The 25,212-nt window shown below is 37.8% G+C and overlaps 1 protein-coding gene across 1 annotated transcript in view; it reads right to left on the bottom strand.

Moving 5' to 3' along the window:
- LOC121369829 (protein eva-1 homolog C-like) overlaps nt 1–25,212 on the bottom strand; it is a 169,328-nt gene that overhangs the window by 37,991 nt on the left and 106,125 nt on the right. Inside the window, exon 3 of the mRNA XM_041494904.1 lies at nt 10,558–10,681. Within this exon, the coding sequence (XP_041350838.1) occupies nt 10,558–10,681 (124 nt within the window). The remainder of the gene's footprint in view (nt 1–10,557; nt 10,682–25,212) is intronic.

Below are 25,212 nucleotides of genomic sequence, written 5' to 3'. Positions count from 1 at the left end.
TTTGGCTAATAAAATTGGGGTGAGATTTAGCTCAGTGGGTTGAGTGCTTGCCTGAGTTGCTTGCGTTGTAGGATCGAACCACCTCAGTGCATCCATTATACTGATGGGTTTTTCTCTCGTTCCAACCAGTGCACCACAACTGGTCAAAGGCCGTGGTATGTGCTTTTCTGTCTGTGGGAAAGTGCATGTAAAAGATCTCTTGCTGCAAATGGAAAAATGCAGTCGGTTTCATCTGATGACTGTGTGTCAGAATTAACAAATGTCTGACATCCAACAGCCATTGATTAATTAAACAATGTGTCTAATGGTGTCGTTAACCAAAACAAACTTTAACTATAACTGTGGTTAATAAAATATTCCTCAAATTAACCACATTTTAATGATTTTTTAAGGAAATACTCAACATTTCTGAAAATTGGCTAAACAAAAACAATTTCCATTGTGAGCCGTGGATTTTTAGCATAATGATCATAAACATAACTTTATTTATGATAAAGACTCAAACTGCTGGTTATTTAGCAAATGTATCATGTTTTCTAACCCAAGAACGTTAGAGAAAACTCATCAGACCTTTCTGTAAAAGCTTCATTTAAGCAACTTAATTAATACACATATATCCAATGTTTATACCAGAAAGATATTTTTGGGTATGGCGCTATGGAATTGAATGCAACCACAGCAAGGGTTATGGGGGGCATCTCCCAGAAAGAAAATGGGTTAAGCTTAGGGTTAGTGTTAAGAAAATCTTACATTAAGGATAAGAGTAATTAATTTTGTCAAAAGGTTAACTTAAAAAACAAATCTGCAAAACCATGTTGGGTATGGTGCCATACCAGTTTTACCCTCAGGCAAAAACTCTGATATCCACTCCCCCAACTCTTTCATTAAGAAATTAACATAAAAAGGAATACAGAGCAATCAATAAAACAGGTAACAATGACAGCAGTTATGATGTAATCTATTTTTCTATTCAATTAAGGCTCAAACACATTGTCATGGGCATGCAGCTTGACTGCCTAGGGTGTCTGTGAAGTACAGACATTTGTTAATGAGTTATTTTGAGTGGAAACCCACTGTTGCCATGTGGCTAATCTTATTAATTATATGCACTTTCCAACAAAAAAAAAGGGAGGATATACCACAGACTTTAATATACTAGTTGCAGGGTGCACTATTTTAAAGTTATCTTGATGTTCGTGCGTACATCCAATTAAACATGCTGTCCTGACCCCATGCCTGTAAAATGTTTAGAGTCTAGACTCAAGACTGATAAGAGTCTGAGACTCTAATGCCATGGCAACGCCATACAAATTGTATGCAAGTAATGTCGTAACAGATTTTAGTTTATTACCCACCTGGTGAACATCTTAGGGTGTCCTATAAATTTTGTGATGTGTATTAATTGCTAAATGAAGGAAGGAAGGAAATGTTTTATTTAATGATGCACTCAACACATTTTATTTATGGTTATATGGCGTCAGACATATGGTTAAGGACCACACAGACATTGAGAGAGGAAACCCGCTGCTTACCACTTCATGGGCTACTCTTTTCGATTAGCAGCAAGGGATCTTTTATATGCACCACCCACAGACAGGATAGTACATACCATGGCCTTTGTTACATCAGTTGTGGAGCACTGGCTGGAACGAGATATAGCCCAATGGGCCTACTAATGGGAATCGATCCTAGGTCGATCGTGCATCAGATGAGCTCTGTACCACTGAGCTATGTCCCACCCTGCTAAATGATTTCGGTCATTTCGGTAAGTGACGTCATCTTCCATGGTGTAAGCTGTGTACATTTGCATGTCTCGTTGAGTAATGTTGGAAATAATTGTCAGATTTTACATTATTTGACGGTGGGTAATATATCAAATACAGGCCTCTGAAAATTGTGAGAACAATCTTTTCATTCACACATTGCTCAAGCGAATCTAATTTTGCATAACCTATTTTTTGTTTGCACAAAATTTGGAGCACCATTTACTTGGATATAACGGTTTACACAAAAAGGAAATGGGTTGCCTGGATTTATTTCTGCTTAACCGATAAATGGGTCATGTAGATTTTCAATTCTCCGAGGCCTGAAATACCACACTCTCATTCGCTAGATAACATTTTTACAAAACTCGTGAACTTCCCTTGGTATCTGACCTCATGTTCGATCAGTCAGATATTAACATGGGAAGCCAAATAGTTTTGTAAAAAGAATTATATCTAGTGAAAATGAGTATAGTATTCTACATCTAGACTCTATAAAAGAATTATATCTAGTGAAAATTAGTATAGTATTCTACATCTAGACTCTATAAAAGTTTTAAGAGGGTGAGACGTAGCCCAGTGGTACAGCGCTCGCCTGATGTGCGATCGATCTAGGATCGATTCCCGTCGGTGAACCCATTGGGCTATATCTCGTTCCAGCCAGTGCTCCACAACTTGTGTAACAAATGCCGTGGTATGTACTATCCTGTCTGTGGGATGATGCATATAAAAGATCCCTTGCTGCTAATCGAAAAGAGTAGCCCATGAAGTGGCGACAGCGGGTTTTCTCTCTCAATATCTGTGTGGTCCTTAACCATATGCCCGACACCATATAACCGTACATAAAATGTGTTAAGTGCGTCCTTAAATAAAAGATTTTTTTTCTTCCTATAAAGTTTTATAAACATGGGCACTGAACACACATCTGATCCAGGCATTCAAATCTGAGGATTTCTTGTGGGATTCTACCAGAATCATAAATATGATTTCATATAGATATTTGAGGATTCTGTCTCCTAATTTTAAGCTTTTGATCCAAACTCTGCGACTCGCAGAATTAAGCACAAAATCACACTAAATTTGTAGCCTGTGATCTGTCTGAGCTGTCTGTCCACAACAGTGGGTTAGTGATTAGTTGTTAGTGCTTAGTAAGAGACCAGTCAGTGTAGGGTGTATACTACCAAATCAAATCCCATAGACGACAATAGTAACATATGTATCAATCAACATAAACGCCACAGATATAAATACTACCGGTACTACCCCTCAACCCTAAAGTAAATCAGAAAAAATTAAGGGTCAAGCTGCTCATTTCTGAGATAACGGGTACCATCTATGACTACCCAAGTTCCGCACAAATTCGAGTACTTTTTTTTTTTACAGGTACCCCATACATGTTTAAAGCACAAGGCTACTTGACACAGTGGTACTTTGACCCAACCAGAAGTTACTTAGTTTAGTTTACACCTCTTCATTGAGCCATTATAACTCACTCTGGGTGTGAACCAATACTGGGATGTGGACCTGATATTACCTACAAGCCTTAAGTCCAATGACTTAACCACTATATACAGTGAAATCCCTCTAAACCAGTCACCCTTGGGACCAACACAAATGTCCAGTTGTGAGAGGGATCTGGTTTAAATAAAGGGGTGAGGGGACAATGTCTAGTGAATGGGTTACAACTTCTAGTGGAGGGGCACAAGCCATATTTTTATCCTTATTTATATAGAGTAGGCAAAAAAAAACTTGCACATGTTCATTCTTGAGTGGAATGGCCTGTGGTCCTCTATCCTCACTTCCTACAGGCCTGATAGTAAGAGAAGAAGCCCAATTGTTTACCACATAGGCTACTCTTTACCATTTTAGCAGCATGACAACCTTTGCAATGCATTCTATCACCCATAAACTCGATGGCCTGTACTATGGAGGATACTTGTACATTCAGGGGACAATATTTCAAAATATCAGTTCACATTAACTTTACTTAAGCAACCGATTGTTAGATTATGTGAACTATATTCATATAACTGATGAGGTAGATCTACCTAACCCCAAAACACTTGAACTACAGTTCTGTGCTACATTGGTGGTTCAAATGTATTTAAAGCAATAAACTGATTTTCAATTTGGCTACAAATATAATTATGGAACTTATAATTTTACAATGTAATGGTTCACCACGTAACTGATTAGCTGTTTTCATGATTTGAAAGTTGAGTAACCAAAACGCCAACAGAACAACGGTTCTCGTGAAATGTTGTGCCCTGATTATTTAAAGCAGTAGATTCTACATGGCCATCAACAGCTACTATCTGTGGGAGTTAACTCATTGTTACTGAATTACTGCCACATAAACTGGATGGCCTGCTCTATGGAGGATCCTTGTACATTGTTTAAACCAGTAGATTCGACACAGTCATCAACAGCTACTGTCTGTGGGAGTTAACTCATTGTTACTGAATTACTGCCACATAAACTGGATGGCCTGCTCTATGGAGGATCCTTGTACATTGTTTAAACCAGTAGATTCGACACAGTCATCAACAGCTACTGTCTGTGGGAGTTAACTCATTGTTACTGAATTACTGCCACATAAACTGGATGGCCTGCTCTATGGAGGATCCTTGTACATTGTTTAAACCAGTAGATTCGACACAGTCATCAACAGCTACTGTCTGTGGGAGTTAACTCATTGTTACTGAATTACTGCCACATAAACTGGATGGCCTGCTCTATGGAGGATCCTTGTACATTGTTTAAACCAGTGGATTCTACACAGTCATCAACAGCTACTGTCTGTGGGAGTTAACTCATTGTTACTGAATTACTGCCACATAAACTGGATGGCCTGCTCTATGGAGGATCCTTGTACATTGTTTAAACGAGTAGATTCTACACAGTCATCAACAGCTACTGTCTGTGGGAGTTAACTCATTGTTACTGAATTACTGCCACATAAACTGGATGGCCTGCTCTATGGAGGATCCTTGTACATTGTTTAAACGAGTAGATTCGACACAGTCATCAACAGCTACTGTCTGTGGGAGTTAACTCATTGTTACTGAATTACTGATACAGAAACTGGATGGCCTGCTCTATGGAGGATCCTTGTACATTGTTTAAACCAGTAGATTCGACACAGTCATCAACAGCTACTGTCTGTGGGAGTTAACTCATTGTTACTGAATTACTGCTACAGAAATGAGGAAGTGCTGAAGCCCAGAAGTATTACCAAGTAATAGCGTGTATCGAGTGTTCTCATTATTTATAATCCATCAATTTCATTTGCAATCATGCAGCAAGAGGGTTAATGGCTGCCCGCTCTGCATACAAATGTCTATAGGGTGCATAAACCGGATAACATATTTATCAGATGAGCCAAGAGTGATGTTAATTTCAGCTGTGCTAGTAAACTACATATCACTGAATAAATGCATATATTAAAATAAATAATAAATAAAAAATATATATATACTGTGGTGAATACATGAATATATTATCCATGTTGTTAAAGTAAAACAAAAAAAAAGGAGTGCAAAAAGTTAAGTTTGTTTTTGTTTAACGACACCACTAGAGCACACTAATTTATTAATCATCGGCTATTGGATGACAAACATTTTGGTAATATTGAGAAAACCCACTATATTTTTCTATTAATAGCAAATAATCTTTTATGTGCACCATCCCCAAGGCAGGATAGCACATACCATGAGCTTTGGTATACCCGTTGTGAAGCACTAGCTGGAATGAGAAACAACCCAATGGACCCACTGACAGGGAATGATCCTAGACTGACTGAGCATCAGTAGCTTACAACAGTTACCATTAAGTAATTTAACAATATATTTAACAGCCTCTATTGTGTCCCATACCTATATCCATTTGTATGTTTGATGCTCACAATAAAAGTTATACTTTATTTCAGCAATAAAAACATTTTATTTTTATCATTTTAGCAATCTGTGACTTAGAAAAAAACAATTATTTAATGCCAAAATTGTCATGTGATCAGAATGGTCATTCTGTCTTGTCTGATGTTTTGTCCAAATGCACATTTAATTAATCGTAACTGATGATTTTTACGAAATATTAGGAACTTAATTTTGGTAGGGATATCACTGCTTATACAAACATTGGAAGTGGTTGTGTCCATTATTAAAATCATTTATCTTGGGAAGGAAGGAAATGTTTTATTTAATGACGTACTCAACACATTTTCATTTTACAGTTATATGGTGTCAGACATATGGTTAAGGACCACACAGATACTGAGAGAGGAAACCCGCTGTCACCACTTCATGGGCTACTCTTTTCAATTAGCAGCAAGGGATCTTTTATATGCACCATCCCACAGACAGGGAAGTACATACCACAATCTCTGATATACCAGGCGTGGTGCACTGGCTGGAATGAGAAATAGCCCAATGGGCCCACCGACGGTGATCGATCCCAGACCGACTGCGCATGGAGCGGGCGTTTTACCACTGGGCTACATCCTGCCCTTTATTTTGAGTGCCAAATATTATAACTGCCACCTTTAAAGAAATGAAACTACTTTCATCAGCTAGCGATATCGATGCGATCGATTCATTCGAAGAAGATGGAAATAAAAAGAACAGAAAAACATTATTCCACATTATGGCATCACTTTAAAAAAATATTTTATTATTTTTCAGTTATCTTGAAATCTTTATTAAAATAACAATATTAAAACTTTGATCGATTCACCAAAATGAATGCCCTTAAATGTCAGACCGACGCTATATCTGGTTGAATAAATAAAAGACGAGTCAGCTCGTACATGATACCAACTTTTTTTGTACCAGACACTAAGGGGCTAAGTAATGGGTCTTTCCACAAAGTCGATCAACTCACAACTGGTAAAAAAAAAAGAGAAGTTTTTTGCTTTTCTGTTTTGTTTTTATTTTGAATGGCAAGGGGAGTGAGTCACGCAGCTGCCCTCCTTTAACTTTCACCCATTGAGAACTATGAGTGGGTTTCCTCTGAAGACACTGTACCAGAATTATGAAATACTTGATTAATAAATCAATGTGCTCTGGTGACATCATTAAAAAAAAATCAACTGTGTAACAAGTGTTTAAATATTTCACAAAGGACTCTGACATACCAAAAGGCAAACTAAAGGATATTCTTATGAGCTTGTGGGAATCATTAAAGGGACATTCCGGAGTTTTAGGGGATTGTTGATGATGTCAATTGACAAAGACTTTTTAATAACTGTAATAACATTTTCTAAATAAAATATTAGTGACTATATATTAAACATGTTTCTGAATGGTTGTACTGCTGGTACATGTAGGTCAAACTTAACTTTATTCCCTAATATATATTTTTTCGTACATACAAAATTATTAGGATATCAAATCCAGTTTGGACTTCTTACAAATATTATGATGATCAGAAACACATTAAATGTACAGACACTGATATTCTAAACAAGAAAATATATTTAATATGTAAGTTTAATCATAGAAATATTGTATTAGTTGGTAACATCTTACAATGCAGCAAACTCAGGAATGTCCCTTTAACATCAGTGTATTTATAGGTCCTGAAACCTCGCTATGGTCATTAAAAAACTCCACCCTACTATCTTCCTCATTTTCTGACAATAATAAATTTATTATTTTTACTTGTTGCAGAAAAGTATGATTTTCCATTTACAATTTTGCAAATTCCCTTTTTTGGTACTTTTTTCAAAGGCAATTTCCTATTACTGTCTTGTGGTAATCTTACAAAAAAGATAAATTTCATGTACAGCTTAATGGATATGCCTGAAGTTTCATTACTGTAAATTACATTGTCAAACAAATAATCACTTGATTCTGTTATGCAGTGCCTGCAGCCATAATTCCATCCATTTTTCAGTAATGACAGAAAACCATCCACTTTAAACTTGCATATAATATGCACCATTTAAAACATATTGATTTTCTCAGGAACACGTTTGATTCAAGAGGCAGGCACGCACACATGGTCTAGAAAGTGACAAGACAGTTTAAAACATGGATTGTAAAAACAGAAGGAAAAAAACCCCCAAAACATACAGAATTTTTGTTCAACAAAACCTTAATATACCAAATATTAAAATGGGAACCCATTGCCACCATGTAAATGAATATGCACATTTCCATAGACATGATGACACATATACCACAGCTTTTAATATACAGGGGTGGGATTGATGAACTGTAAAAAAGAGGAAATCTAGAGGGGTCCCGGAAATTCTTGAAATCCTAGGTTAAAATCTGTGCCATCTGACACATTTTGGAGGAAAGGACGATTAAAATATGAGGAAATGTAATATCCCATTAGAGGAAAACAGCGGATCTGAGAATTCCCATCTCATTGCATCTCATGCACACAAAAAAAACCAAAATTACCACCAAGTTACACCAGCAAATAATATTTTATTCTCACACATTATGTGACAACACATATTTACATTAGGTTCTCTTTTAAAATATGATAGATATGTACAATACTTAGCTGGGGGTGGGATTTAGCTCAGTTGGATGAGCAATCGCCCGAGGTGCTTGCGTCACAGGATCGAACCACCTCAGTGGATCCATTCAACTGATTGGGTTTTGTCTCATTCCAACCGGTGCACCACAACTGGTCAAAGGCTGTGGTATGTACTCTCCTGTATATAAAAGATCTCTTGCTACCAAGCTACATCATGCTCATAGCAAAATAGAGGTATACAAAGGTCTCAAACCACAATTATAAACAGTCGTGGCCTAACAATATAAAAATACCAGAAGATGAGAAACATCTGTTGCACATTATAATGAGTCTGATTAAAAATGGTGGTATCCTTTGATGCCTCCGATGCATCTGATATTGTTTTCCTAATTCCCATCTTGTCTGGATCCAATAATCACAAACAACAGAGTTGTCCCAGGACTGTGGAAATGCCATCTTGTTCCAGCCATGTTCAAGGAAATGCCATCTTTCTCCAACGATATTCAAGGAAATGCCACCTTGCTGGAACCACGTCCAAGGAAATACCTGCATCTAGTTTTATCCCATGTCCAGGAAATGCTATATCTTATTTCAGCCAACATCAATCTTGACCAAAAACAAGTACCAGGTAATTTAATTATTCCAGCCAGTGAAATGCTGAACAAGTACAACCTGTTCATTTTGCTGCATAATGCTTGGGAACTGTCAAGTTAGTATGAAAGGGAATACGTAGTTATAACATATAGTCCATCCCATCCTCTGTAAATAATTTCAATTTGGTTTGAAGTATAAAGAAAAGGAAATATATTTCAGAAAGAAAAAAAAAAACCACTAAAATTTTAAAAATTGTGTGCAAATTTAGAAAACAATCAGCTCAGAAATAAATAACTTATAGTAAATTCCATAGTATGAAAAAGGGCATATATAACTCCCCCTTTCCAATTTGGCGAACTGGTAAAACATGTGCCAAATTTCCTTCATTCAAATTGCACACCTTTTCCCCACTTTGGCATTAATCCTATGGCACATTCCAAATTCCATAGCATCAAAACCAACCCCCACCCGTTACCAATCCTGGTCGAGCTGCCTTGCAACTGCCAGTGCAGGTGGTCCCTTCTCCCACCCACCCCAACCCTTTCCTGTCCTGGATGGAGGAGCTGGCCAAGGCCGGCACCTGTGCCCATGAGAGACATGCACTAAAACAGTTTGCTCTGAATGTGTACGTTAATCATTATACCATACCATACCAATTTTTGGGCAGGAAACATGAAAAGTTTCTTCAAGACAAGAATATATGAACCTTTAATTGGTGGATATATAAACAAATGGTCAATTGGTTGATTGAAATATACACTGAACAGCAAAAGAAACATGAATATTGATTGAATTTTCTTCAATTTATTTAAAATTATTCAGTTTTCAATCCTATTAACTCGTGTGTCTATTAAACTCACCAATGTCTTGTGAACATTTTACACCCATTTTGACAGTCTGTTTAACACATTCATTTTAACATCAAAACAAAATATACATTAGCATTTCGCTTGCTGTCGGTATATTTTATTATCTACATTTTTTTTAATGGTGATTGTATTATTTATTACAGAAAAAAAAATGCTCGTTTAAGGCACCCAAGCATATTTTTAATTGGTCATATACATGGTAAATGAGAAGATATTACTATAACATAAGCTTTTTTAATAGCAGCAATGGAGTTTTTAAAGCATAATACAAGTACACATTTAAGATACAAATAATTCTAAGTAGACATGCATTTTACATTTTTATTCTTTTCTGTTATACTCGTATCTTAGATTTTTATTACAATTTTTTTTTTTTTTTTATTATAATTTTTTCATTTTAAATTTAAAAAAATAATACACACATGTACTGAAAAACAAATATTGAAAAAGAAACCATGCATGGCTAAACCAAATGGAGACGGATTAATTTTTATGAAAATGTATGTCAGCTATCAGCAAAATTAATTTTTTGTGTAAAACTGGCTTTACTTCATCCGAGATAGATTACCAAAGAAAAAAGACTCCACTCGAAATTTTTCCATTATTAAACATGACGGGAGGTGGGGGTGGGGGTGGGGTGTGTGTGAGTGGGGGTGGGGGTGGATGGGAATGAAAAACATTACAAAAACACACATGCAGAAAACACACACAGAAACGCACATGCAACACACAGCATGGATGATGAAGATGCTCCTCATTAACATATATTAAACATTATTGGCTTTGACAGCCGATTCGGCCAAGATGGTAGTAGACAGGACAGAACAACATGGGTTAAATACCTGGTCTGCACTTGTAAGCCACTTCCAAGTACTTTGATGTCCCTGGGCACGGATCCTGGCGAAATGTCTCAGCACTAGCCACTAGGTGGCAGCGGTGTTTGTTTTGACATAAATCAAGGAGGACCTGCAAAAAAAAAGCACACACACGGAAAATAAAGATGGAAGCTTTGTAACAGGAGTGCAGCTCCAGATGATCAATTCCCCCCGGTACCGATCGACCAAAAGCAATTATTGATTGGAGCACCAAAATAGAGAAAGTGGTCATGAAAAATTGCCTGAATTTACATGGACAAAGAGCTGGATCTTCTTGAGAACAGACCGACTTAGGAAGATCTTCCACATTCTTAACACCCTGTAATGTTATTTATATAATGTAACTGGACAACTCCACCTCCACCAAGTGGATTTGAACCAGGGACCCTCTGTGCAAAAAGTCCAGCCTTCCACTGACTGAAAATAATAAGAGAAATTTCCACTAGCTACTGCCAGTAAGAGTATTTTATACAAATATCCTGCAGGAAAAAACCCCCAAAAAACCCTCAGTTAAATTTTATGTAAGTCTTGTTGTATCAGACCATTACAAGTTCTATGTTCTCAATACCATATGCTAGACACTCAGTAGCTCCTGGATAAACAAAGTGCTGGGGTGTGATTAAACAAACATTCCTTTCTTTCCGTGTAGATCTGCAACCTACCAACTACAAGCGAACAATGTAAAGAAAGAAAGAAAGAAATGTTTTATTTAACGACGCACTCAACACATTTTATTTACGGTTATATGGCGTCAGACATATGGTTAAGGACCACACAGATTTTGAGAGGAAACCCGCTGTCGCCACTACATGGGCTACTCTTCCGATTGGCAGCAAGGGATCTTTTATTTGCGCTTCCCACAGGCAGGATAGCACAAACCATGGCCTTTGTTGAACCAGTTATGGATCACTGGTCGGTGCAAGTGGTTTACACCTACCCATTGAGCCTTACGGAGCACTCACTCAGGGTTTGGAGTCGGTATCTGGATTAAAAATCCCATGCCTCGACTGGGATCCGAACCCAGTACCTACCAGCCTGTAAACCGATGGCCTGCCACGACGCCACCGAGCCCGGTCGAACAATGTAAAGATGTCCGTTGTTGATTTAAATGACTGCTAAAAAAGTGCTTTATGTAAAAGGAGGAATAAACAGGAGACATCTTTTCAGCACTTTCGATCCCAGATGCCAAAGTCTGCACTCATTTCCGTTATAAACAGTGGGTAAATCTGGAATGAGACTGTATGTATAATGTGTATGTAATGTTTCGTAATGGCAATCTGGTTCTTAAAATTCAAGTAGTGCTTCAACACAAACCAGCAGAAATGGCTGTTTTGAAGGTTTCATGCTCAACTATAAAAGTTTGGGGTTTTTTTTTTTTTTTTTTTTTTTTTTTTCAAAGAAGATATATCCTGGTTCCAGTTGTACTGTAGTAAACCATAATGTTCATCTTACAGAAATATTATTATTTGATATTACATTATCAATTTACATCTACCTGAAATATTACGGTCTGCACATTCCGACATTTACAGGGTCAGAATATAGCTTGAGGTAGATCACTTGCCTAAGGTGCAGACGGTCATAGACAGTGCCGGATTTATAAGGGGGCAAAGGGGGCAATTACCCCGGGTCCCCCTGCCAGAGGGCCCCCCCGACTAATGACTTCCTTTATAAACAAAATGTAATAATTATAAAATTAGTTAATTTTTTTATTTGTCATGTAATTTAATTTCTATGTGAGGGGCCCCTGAACCTGAAGTGCCCCGGGCCCCCCAAGGTCTAAAGCCAGCCCTGGTCATAGGTATAAGTGTATGAGACAGGGTGGCGGGGGGTTGGGTGGTAGGCAACTGTCCCCCAAATGCTAGAGCAAAATGTCAAATTTGGTCAAAAATTATATAGATAATCGGGCAAAAAGTGCTAACCTGAGCATTTTTGATAATTTGGGCAAAAATGAGCCTGCTCCCCCAACAAATATGGGACCCTGTACTCCTATGGTCATAGGATCAACTACCCTCAATGGATAAACTCCCCCCTCCAAACCAGTGGCCCACAAATGGAACTGGTACTGTTTTGTCTATGGGAATGTGCAAATAAAATGTTTTGTGCTTTTGGGGGTAGGTGGATGGGTAGGAGCAGATTTCCCTTTATTCTAGACTAGGTGTCACAATAACCATGTAGTTTAATACATTCTGAGATGTGTTTGGTTTTAACTGACCTACATGTATACGTTTTTTAGTTTTTAGTTTTAACGACACCACTAGAGCACATTGATTTATTAATCATCAGCTATTGGATGTCAATATTTGGTTATTCTGACATACAGTCTTAGAGAGGAAACCTGCTACATTTTTCCATCAGTAGAAAGAGATCTTTTATATGCACCATCCCACAGACAGGACAGCACATACCACAGCCTTTGATATACCAGTCGTGGTGCACTGGTTGGAGCGAGAAATAGACACATGTATAAATAGACTTGAATCTAGGTCAGTGGTAGATTATCTGCCTGAGATCCGAGGGGATGTAGAATCAATTCCTCTTAATAGATACTGTTATATACATACATGTACATAGAATTTTTTTAATTGGTTTTTATAAATAAAAACATTTAAATAACATTTTTAGACAACTACAGCTTTTCAGGTTTAATCACATAGGACAGATGACCCACTAAATGGCTTAACAAATATTATATGAAAATATATACATTTAAATTGTCCTAAAAAAAATCCTATACTACAGCTACATAGTTTTATATATCCCATTTTTCTTAAACACCTGTATTAATGATGACCCTTTGTAGATCAATATAGTCTTCAACATGTCACAGATAATTTCTGAGACTTGTGATTGGCTGTTCTGAGGTCATGACCCAAGTGACTATAAATCATTTCATCATTTCAGTGTGTCATGTATGTCTATGACATCATTAACTTACATACACTTTCAACCTAATGCTGTACTCAAGCTTATTGTTTGGTTAAAAAAAGTTTGTTTTGTTTAACGACACCACTAGAGCACATAGATTTATTAATCATCGGCTATTGGATGTCAAACATTTGGTAATTTTGACAGTCTTAGAAAGGAAACCCGCTAAATTTTTCCATTACTAGCAAGATATCTTTTATATGCACCATCCCACACAGGATAGCACATACCACAGGCTTTGATATACCAGTCGTGCTGCACTGGCTGGAACGAGAAATAGCCCAATGGGCCCACCGACGGGGATCGATCCCAGACTGACCGCACATCAAGCAGACACTTTACATCCCACCCCCTTATTGTTTAGTGTTCTCCCTTTAAAACCATATTAAAAATGCTTATTTAGGGTGTGTAAGAAATAGAATTAAAAAAAAAGAAGAAATGTTTTATTTAACGACACACTCAACACATTTTATTTAAGGTTATATGGCGTCACACATATGGTTAAGGACCACACAGATTCTGAGAGGAAACCCACTGTCGCCACTACATGGGCTACTCTTTCCGATTAGCAGCAAGGGATCTTTTATTTGCGCTTCCCACAGGCAGGATAGCACAAACCATGGCCTTTGTTGAACCAGTTATGGATCACTGGTCGGTGCAAGTGGTTTACACCTACCCATTGAGCCTTGCGGAGCACTCACTCAGGGTTTAGAGTCGGTATCTGGATTAAAAATCCCATGCCTCGACTGGGATCTGAACCCAGTACCTACCAGCCTGTAGACCGATGGCCTAACCACGACGCCACTGAGGCAGGTTGAAATAGAATAATACACTTGTGCCTGTTGGAGAACATTTATCTCACCACTCGTGGTTCACAAAAGTATTTAACTTGGTTTTGCTCATTATATACATTTGCAGGCTTCTGAGAATTAAACATTTGTGTAAACCTTTTATGGGTTACACAGAAACAAATTCAAGTAACCCATTGTGTTTTTAGGTAACCCATCATGAACATGTAAATAATGTCATAAATGGAAAAATGGGTAACACAAACTATACCTATGAGAGCTATGCACGAACGAAAATATTGCTCTCGCAATCTCCAGAGGTCTGATTTATCAATCACTCGTTGTAAGATAAGTCATCTCCAATGGGTACTCCTGTATTATTCTTTCTTTGTTACCGACAATGAGAAATATAACTGTATCACGGATACATTAAACTACTACATTAAAGGGACATCCCTAGTTTTTAAACACAAAAGCATATTGTTTTTACTATTAGAGCTGTTTTAGACAACTGAAATCATATATTTCATTTTATTGTTTAGATTATCCATTTCCATACATTCAAAGTGTTTTTGGTCATCCTAGTGTTTTTAATATCACAAAATGCATTTCTCATATTTTTAAAAAAGCACATGCGTCTGAGAAGTAACTGGTATGGAGTTGAGTTTTAGTTTATTTTTAGAGTGTATTTCACCATTTCAAAGTCACAGACTCATGTTTCACTCAATTATAACTTTATCCAAATGTGTTACAGGTTTGTAGATTAACTACACTTAGTGTTAATTTTCACGGGTTGAAACTAGGGTCCCTCTCTTTAATATATCAACTAAATATTTTCACGGGTTGAAACTAGGGTCTCTCTCTTTAATATATCAACTAAATATTTTCACGGGTTGAAACTAGGGTCTCTCTCTTTAATATATCAACTAAATATTTTCACGGGTTGAAACTAGGGTCTGTCCCGTTAATGTTTAGCTAATATTAGTTGTTTAAATGTTTGCAAAATGGCTTATGGTTACCTGAAGAGGAAAATACATACACATAGTAGCAGGGATTCTAGAATTATTATAAAATCCACTAGCCATGGGATCAATGATTTTAAAAATTTACTAGCCACGATTAAAAATCCACTAGCCCTACTTTACTTTTACGTTAAAACAATTTTACTAAATAATAGTAATAATCAGATATGCCACCTAAAGAGGGAGATAAAGCTTTAAAATACTAACATTGGGGGGTTGGGGTCAGGATATTTATATTTACAAACTGCATGGCAATAGTAGTTATTTACGAGCCCAACATTGAATGTTACTAGCCATGGGAGTGGGGCTACCATAATCTAGAAGCCCTGATGTAGTGTATATTTCAAGTCACATAAAAAATGACTCAGAATATTGATATAGAATTCCTTATACTGCAGAGACTGTAGAACAGCAAAGCTTAGTAGCCAAGGTTAATATAATGTTCATCTGTAATCCGGTATTAACACCAAAAGGAACCGTGTAATCTATGAGGTTACATATGCCTTTAAAACTCCCCAATCAAATTGTGACCTAAATTCCAGCTGGATAAATGCTGCTGATTGGTGACTTATTTGAGAAATCTCGACACTATGGCATTTGTCGTGAGAACTAAACCTGACAGATCAATGAGGGACAAGTAATCATTGGCAGCCAAAATCTCTTTACGGTGACGACGACTGTTTAGAAGTGCTGGAATCAATACCAAGCGCAACACAGCCAATCACAGAAATAAAACCTGTTACTTGAGTAACATTCTGACAAATTGTGGTGCTTCAGAAAAAAAGAGAGGAAATATTTCAACCTAAAAAAAAGAAGAAGAAAGAATTATCTAATTATATCTGCCCGGAGACAAGGAAGAGTTGATGGGAAATGACATGTTCACTTTCCGGCTGGGCTTTCAAAAACAATTAAAGCTGTTTACAGAAATGGTTATGAAGAAGCAGCAAGCTATTGTTACTTGACTCCTCTCCCCCCCCCCCCCCCCCCCACCCTCGGTGTGTATGCAGGGAGAGGGTTTTGGGGGTCAACCTACAACCCTCCTATCCTTTTCAGCCAAAGCAAAAAAAAAATTTCAATATATTTCCAGGGATACACAACTCGAGCCCCCTATAAACTTCACTTGCCAGTCTAGACACACTCCCTGCCCCCACTGCTAAAATTCCATCAATATATCAGCGTCTGCCATCACCACCAATTAAACTAATAAAATAGGTTGACATTATGTGTATCAAAGAATTTTTTTTTTAGACTTCCAAAGTCCATAAGAACCTGTCAGGGGTAGGGAAGACTGCCAACACTCCTGAAGACTACATAATTTACCATTTTGTTTTATTAAATTTGTTAAATTAGGAACTGAAGTAACAGATGAAACATGTCACCCAAACATTGCTGGGTTTTTTTCAGATGTAATGAAATCATGTCTGAAGCCACCTCTAGATAATTGTTGCACCCCTGACACCTCCTTGGATAAATACAGATCTAATATTTGGCAAACGCTGATTTCATCTTGAAGACTGTGACTACATATTTCAATAGCCATATGTTGACATCGGACAGCAGCTGATGAAACCAACAGCCAGGAGATCATTTAAAACAAAACAAACAGACCTTCTCTTCCTTTACTGCCTGATTAACATTAAACATTTGAATAATTAGATAAATATTGTTGCTAATCGAAAAGAACCAATTTAGAAACCACCTTACAAACATTTACAAATGCATGTATCACAAAATGCATTTTGACATTTAGAAAAAGAAAGAAAGAAATGTTTTATTTAACGACGCACTCAACACATTTTATTTACGGTTATATGGCACAGATTTTGAGAAGAAACCCGCTGTCGCCACATAGGCTACTCTTTTATGACAGGCAGCAAGGGATCTTTTATATGTGCTTCCCACAGGCAGGATAGCACAAACCATGGCCTTTATTGAACCAGTTATGGATCACTGGTCGGTGCAAGTGGTTTACACCTACCCATTAAGCCTTGCGGATCACTCACTCAGGGTTTGGAGTCGGTATCTGGATTAAAAAAACCATGCCTCGACTGGGATCCGAACCCAGTACCTACCAGCCTGTAGAGTGATGGCTAACCACGACGCCACCGAGGCCGGTCTCTTTGACATTTAGATGTTGAATGTCATGATACTTTCATATCCCATCATACATTTCTTTGGTTTTCTATAATTCAGTTTTAAGCCTTGTACAGTTTCTTCTAGACATCAGTATGTTAATACATATTTTAAAGATTCCAACATGAAAATGCCTGTTGATATTTTTTTAACAGCCCTAAACCTGTTGCATTACTTTGATTAACCTTTGCGAAAATCCACCACAACAAACTGCCTGTAAATCGAAAAGACTGGTCTTTTAAGACTATATTTAGCACATTATCTGTTAAGACAACCTAATAGAAAATACACCTGAAAGAAACATAAAAGAAATTAATAAAACAACCTTTTAAGCTGACGTTGATGCAAAATAAAAATCAATGTAAGCTGTGTAAGGAATGATTATACACCATCTCGAATGGGAAACACAAAATGGTTATTTATTGGCAAAGAAGAAAAAACAAACTGAACTATATTGTTCTTTCAAAGGTTATAACCGTATTGCCAGAAAACCTCTTAATGGTATTCTTTTGTTTCTTAATTTAAATAAAGTTACCATAACGTATGCAGCATTGTTATGGATACACAAAAAAGACTGGTCTTGAAATGAATAATAATATTAGAAATACAATAAATTAAGCCATTGGTTTTATGGCTGGTAGAGACTGGGTTCACATCCCAGTACCAACTCCATCCAACAGTTTTAACAGTAGGGACTGACTTATCTTTAAGTTAAAATTTGTTTTGTTGAGAGACAGCACTAGAGCACAATGATTTATTAATCATGAACTATTGAATGTCAAACATTTGAGAATTCTGACTCATAGTCTACAAAGGAAACCTCCCACAGTTTTTCATTAGCAGCAAAGAATATTTTATATGCATTTTTCTATAAATTGGACAGCACAAATCCATGGTCTGTGATATATCAATCATTGACCACTGGCTGGGACTGAGAAAACACAATACTTCAAAACGAAACAAAAACACTTTTTTTTTTAAGAAGAAAGAAAGAAAACTTGATAATATAAACAATAAAATCTAAGTAAAGTATGATTTAAGTTATCAAAAATGGTTATAATAGTCAAAAATATGCGTTAGTGTTTAAAAACTTGGGTATGTCCCTTTAACAGGAGCACTTACAATGCACTTATATTATTGTCTTGTCAGACAATCAGTTGTTAATCTTTTAATGTAAAATATGGTTATTAAAGAAAGAAAGAAATGTTTTATTTAACGATGCACTCAACACATTTTATTTACGGTTATATGGCGTCAGACATATGGTTAAGGACCACACAGATATTGAGAGAGGAAACCCGCTATTGCCACTTCATGGGCTACTCTTTTCGATTAGCAGCAAGGGATCTTTTATATGCACCATCCCACAGACAGGGTAGTACATACCATGGCCTTTGATATACCAGTTGTGGTGCACTGGCTGGAACAGGAAATAGCCCAGTGGGCCGACCAACGGGAATCGAATCCCACGCCGATCGCACATCGAGCAAGTGTCTTACCACTGGGCTATGTCTTGCCCCCTTTTTAAAAAAGGTCAGTGATTTAACCATCACTATACTTCTATGATGTAACAATTTATCAGTTAATGGTGTGCTCTGAACATTAAGCCAAACTGACATTGGTCCTCTGGGGAAAGGATGTAAATGGATCAGGTTAAACCAACATAGCTGAACTACTGCTACCATAGTGTTAATGTTTCCTTCCAGTGACCAGACCATGACCCATTAGTGGACAATTTGTCTGAAGCAGCCACAACTCCAATACTTGTAACACCTGGTGGGAAAAACGCAGATGCAACAAGAGATTAATTACATCATACTTAGTACAGGTAACTGGAAAATCATCCACCGAACTATCAGCATCAAGTCTGGGAGGTAACCAGTTTGCATCCCAGTACCAGTTCGGGGCAGGAAGTAGGTAGCCCAATGGTAAAGTGCTTGCCTGATGTGTGTGTCAGTCTAGGATCGATCCCCATCAGTGGGCCCACTGGGATTTGTATTCTCGTTCCAGCCAGTGCTCCACAACCAATGTAACAAAGTGACAAAGGCCATGGCATGTACTATCCTGTCTGTGGGATACTGCATATAAAAGAGGAACCCGTTGTGTGGCAATAGCAGATTCACTTTCTTATTATCTTGTGGTTCTTAGCGTTATGTGAACCAGTGGGATCGATCCCCGTTGGTGGGCCCATTGGGCTATTTCTTGTTCCAGCCAGTGCACCACGACTGGTATATCAAAGGCTGTGGTATGTGCTATCCTGTCTGTGGGATGGTGCATATAAAAGATCCCTTGCTACTAATAAAAAAATGTGGTTTTTCTGTCCAAGACTATATGTCAAAATTACCAAATGTTTCACATCCAACAGCCGATAATTAATAAATCAATGTGCTCTAGTGGTGTCATTAAACAAAACAAAACATATATAACTATAAATAAAATGTGTTGTGTTTATCATTAAATAAATCCTTCCTTTGTTTCCAGTACCCGCTCCTAACCTGAGCGATAGTTATAACAGCTCTATGGTGATATGTTAGAATACTAAACCGACTTTTAACTGGTATCTCATAAACTACTAATTAATAAAGTTTGTTTTGTTTAACGACACCACTGGAGCACATCAATTAATTAATCATCGGCTATTGGATGTCAAACATTTGGTAATTCTGACTTGTAGTCATCAGAGGAAACATACTACATTTGTTCTAATGCAGCAAGGGATCTTTTATATACACTTTCCCACAGACAGGAAAACACATACCACGGCCTTTGACCAGTTGTGGTGCACTGGTTGTAACAAGAAAAAACTCATGAATGGATCCACCGAGGTGGTTCGATCCTGTGGCGCAAGCACCTCAAGCGAGAACTCAACTGATTGAGCTAAATCCCACCCCCTTACTAATTAATAATAAATCTATCCTATAGACAGACAGCCAAGAGAGCTATTGTGTGTGCCCAGAACAGTGATGTTTTGAAACTTAAAACGGATATCAGTGTCAAAAATCCAAGTTTAATATAAAAAACATCTCTTTTCACTAGCTGTTCAACATGGATTGTCAGCAACCATTTATCTTTAGATGGGTAACATGTCTTCTTCATTTAGAGCACTATTAAGATGCATTTGCACTGACAGGAACATGTGGCAGATGACACATTTAACATTCACTTTCACTGCAATGTGTACTACAAGGATCATAAAAACTGCAGCTGCCCATTGTATAGAATTTTTTTATTGTCCTGTCTCCCGAAGTGCCCGATCATGTGTCTTGCATGGAGCCGTTAGCAGTTGTGCAGCTAATATCAGTGTTATCGGATTGACACTAATCTATTTTATAGCTCCTAAAAATTTAATGTCTGACATCATGACACATAAAGTATTTCCGAACTTCTGTTATTTGTTAGGTGTCAGTTGGAAGGATATTTTAAAGGTGCATTATTGCACAGAACTTTGTAAGCATAATATTTCACATTTGTAACTACAAATTAACTATTCTTCACAATTTGCAACAGCAATCACAAATTACAGTTCTCTGTAGTCAGTAAGTTATGGTATTTTCCCCCAAAATAATAAAAATGGTGGCCATTTTGAAATTCAAAATGGTGGCTGAAGATGCATGTGAAAAAAATAGCACCCAACTTCTTTTAATTCAGCATATCCTAATTAACAAAAGTAGTCCATAAAATCCATGTTGCATGAAAATCTAGCTAGCCCCAAATATCTGACATTTCATACTGTATTAAATGGTGCAACAAAAGCCTTTGAAAATTTTAATTTGCCATCACATTTGAATAATTATTGAGTTCTAGAGCTTACTTTGTTATTATTAACATTATATCGCTATTACAAATGGGGCGGGTTGTAGCCCAGTGGTAAAGTGCTCCTTTGGCATGCCGTCAAGTCTAGGATCGATCCCAGTCAATGGGCCCATTGGGCTATTTCTTGTTTGAGACAGTGCACCAGTATCAAAGGTTGTGATATGTGCTATCCTGTTTGTGGCATGGTGCATAGAAAACATTCCTTGCTACTAATGGAAAAATGTAGCATTTTGGCTCCTCTAATGTTAGAATTACCAAATGTTTGACATCCAACAGCAAATGATAAATAAATCAATGTGCTCTAGTGGTGTTGTTAAACAAAACAAAATTTAACTTTCTATTGCAAAATGATCAAAATTTCAATGCACTTCTTCTATACACACCAATATGACCTAGCCCCATGCTTATTAAACTTTTAAAATCTAGATACTTTTAACATCATGTCAACACCATACAAATTGCATGCATATGACATCTTTCAAGATTTGAGTCTAAACTCTTACCTTTATAAGTATTAACCCAGAAAGACATTAATCATTTATGCAAGAAATTGTAAAATGTATAATTTAATGTAAAAAAAATGCTCTGACAGCCAATGATATTTTACAATGCCAATAGTAACATGGAACAGTGGGCTTAAAAAAAGAAAGACATTATATGCAGTGCATCTTGCAATGACTGCCTTAGGGCAAAGACAGATCAATCTATCACACTTCAAAACACTGTTATTGTATCTATCTGGCTTGCAAAGAAAATAATGTTGCAACACATCAAAGAACATCCCAGCGAGACAAGTCATGAATCAATGTACGGGAGAAATATTTAGCTCTGTAACAAAGACGACTCACGGCTTGTTATCGTATGTTAAGACTTAGTATAAGTAAATTTGTCAAATCTGACCGATAGGTCAGCTCTGCTAAGACCTCATCTATCTTGTATAAAGGGAAAAAATGTGGCGTAATGGTCAAGACTTCCAACAAAAGGCTGGTAGGTACTGGGTTCACAGTCCAGAACAAGTTGTAATGAATGACTCAATCAATTGTGGTTCAATGATTGTTCTCAATATTTCTGACTGGCCTTGGTGGAAGGAAATGTTTTTATTTAACGATACACTCAACAGTTTATTTATGGTTATATGGTGTTAGACATATAGTTAAGGACCACAGCAATATTGAGAGAGGAAACCCGCTGTCACCACTTCATGGGCTACTCTTTTCGATTAGCAACAAGGGATCGTTGTCATGCACCATCCCACAGACAGGATAGTACATACCACAGCCTTTGATATGCCAGTCGTGGTGCACTGGCTACAACAAAAATAGTCCAATGGGCCCACTGATGGGGACTGATCCCAAACCCGACCGCACATCGAGCGAGCACTTTACCACTGGGCCGTATCCCGCCCGGCCTTGGTGGTGTCGTGGTTAAGCCATCAGACATAAGGCTGGTAAGTATTGGGTTCGCAGCCTGATACCGACTCCCACACAGAGCGAGTTTTAATGACTCAATGGGTAGGTAGGTGTAAGACTACTACACCCTCTTCTCTCTCTCACTAACCAACTAACAACTAACCCACTGCATGCTTTAACCTTAATTGGGTATGATCACAAAAACACGTATAAATGAAATAACATGAAACATTCAATGATAATTCAGCATATTTTTAAACTATGGGTGTTTGGTTTCTGGTCGACATATGGTTCTTTTGATAGAAAAAGAAAGAAATGATCGATTTAACGACACACTCAACACATTTTATTTATGGTTATTTGGTGTTAGACATATGGTTAAGGATCACACAGATATTGATAGAGGAAACCCGCTGTCGCTACTTCATGGGTTACTCTTTTCGATTAGCAGCAAGGGATCTTTTATATGCACCATCCTATAGACAGGGTAGTACATACCACGGCCTTTGATATGCCAGTCGTGGTGCACTGGCTGGAATGAGAAATATCCCAATGGGCCCACCGACGGGGATTGATCCCAGACCGACCGTGCATTTAGCGAGTGCTTTACCACTGGGCTATATCCCGCCCGGCCTTGGTGGTGTCGTGGTTAAGCCATCAGACATAAGGCTGGTAAGTATTGGGTTCGCGAGTTTTAATGACTCAATGGGTAGGTGTAAGACTACTACACTCTCTCCCTCCCTCCCTCCCTCCCTCCCTCCCTCCCTCCCCCTCCTCTCCTCTCTCCTCTCTCTCTCTCTCTCTCTCTCTCTCTCTCTCTCTCTCTCTCTCTCTCTCTCTCTCTCTCTCTCTCTCTCTCTCTCTCTCTCTCACACTAACCACTAACTCACAACCCTGGACAGACAGCCCAGATAGCTGAGGTGCGTGTATGCCCTGGACAGCATGCTTGAACCTTAATTAGGTTTAAGCACAAAAATAAGTATAAATGAAATGACATGAACCATTCAATGATACTTCAGCATATTTTTAAACTATGGGTGCTCGGTTTCTGGTCGACATATGGTTATTTTGACAGATACACCTACTGAGAAAACAGCAAGAGATATTTTTATATGCAGTTTTTTTCCCTAAAGAACAGTACATACCATGGCCTTTTTGACAGGATTTCAAAATATGCAGGATTTACAAAAACAAATTAAGGAGTAATAATACACATGCAAATCATAAGTCTTTTATCCATATTTGTCTTCTGCACTGCTATTGAAAAAGGTCACACTATAAGCCTATTAAGAAGTCTAATTTGACAGAGATGAAAGAAAGAAAGAAAGAAGTGTTTTATTTAACGACGCACTCAACACATTTTTATTTACGGTTATATGGCGTCAGACCACACAGATTTTGAGAGGAAACGCGCTGTCACCACTACATGGGCTACTCTTCCGACTGGCAGCAAGGGATCTTTTATTTGCGCTTCCCACAGGCAGGATAGCACAAACCATGGCCTTTGTTGAACCAGTTATGGATCACTGGTCGGTACAAGTGGTTTACACCTACCCATTGAGCCTTGCGGAGCACTCACTCAGGCTTTGGAGTCGGTATCTGGATTAAAAATCCCATGCCTCGACTGGGATCCGAACCCAGTACCTACCAGCCTGTAGACCGGTGGCCTGCCACGACGCCACCGGGGCCGGTTGACAGAGATGAAAGTCGGGTTTCCATAAAAAAAAATCTGGACATTTTAATCATCACAATTATAATGTGTGTCGGGTACCGACATTAGCCCCCGACATTAGCCCCCCCCCCCCCCCCCCCCCCCCCCCAAGGTTAAGTTTGCATAACTTGCATAATGGAGATCCCCATTCACAATGTATGCAAAAGTATCAGCCAAAAACATATAAGTTTTGGACAGAATATGGATTTTTTTTTGACAAACAGCAAAAAATCTGCAAACAATGTAGAGACAATTAAAAATCCGGAATTCCAGACAAATCTGAAAAAATTTCATCTCTGAATTTAAGAATTAATTAGTTCTAGAACTGCTTCTCAGTTTCAAGCATTTTCTTCCAAATTAAAATTTAAACAGAATAGACTGCTTCCTACTCCACCAAATAAATTTTGAGGCTTAAGTCCTCTTTCCAATTTAAGATATCATCTTTAAATACTCCTACAGGTGGCCACTTAACACAGGTTTCATTGTTTAAATATCGATGCAATGGAGACCATGGTTAATTAACTCTACATACTAGTACATGTATATAATGTTTATTAGGTGGGGGTCAGATTTCAAACTAGAGGGGTGTCCACCCATCCTAGTACCAACTGAGCCGAACATCCCATTTGGCAATAACAGCTTTGTCAATGTTCCATACACAACAGCTGTGTTTCTGTGTTCTCAGGTGGGATGGGGGATGTAGGTCGGTGATAAAGTATTCATGTGAGGTGAAATGGGTCAAAGGATGGGTTGCCTTCAGTGGACTTCACACAAGTATTCAAGGACTGGTTCATCAAAGGCTGTGGAATGTAGTGTCC

The sequence above is a fragment of the Gigantopelta aegis genome, chromosome 4 (assembly GCF_016097555.1).
Source record: "Gigantopelta aegis isolate Gae_Host chromosome 4, Gae_host_genome, whole genome shotgun sequence".
NCBI lineage: Eukaryota > Metazoa > Mollusca > Gastropoda > Neomphalida > Peltospiridae > Gigantopelta > Gigantopelta aegis.
The sequence above is the reverse complement of the archived record's forward strand: the minus strand, read 5'-3'. Positions and strand labels throughout refer to the sequence as shown.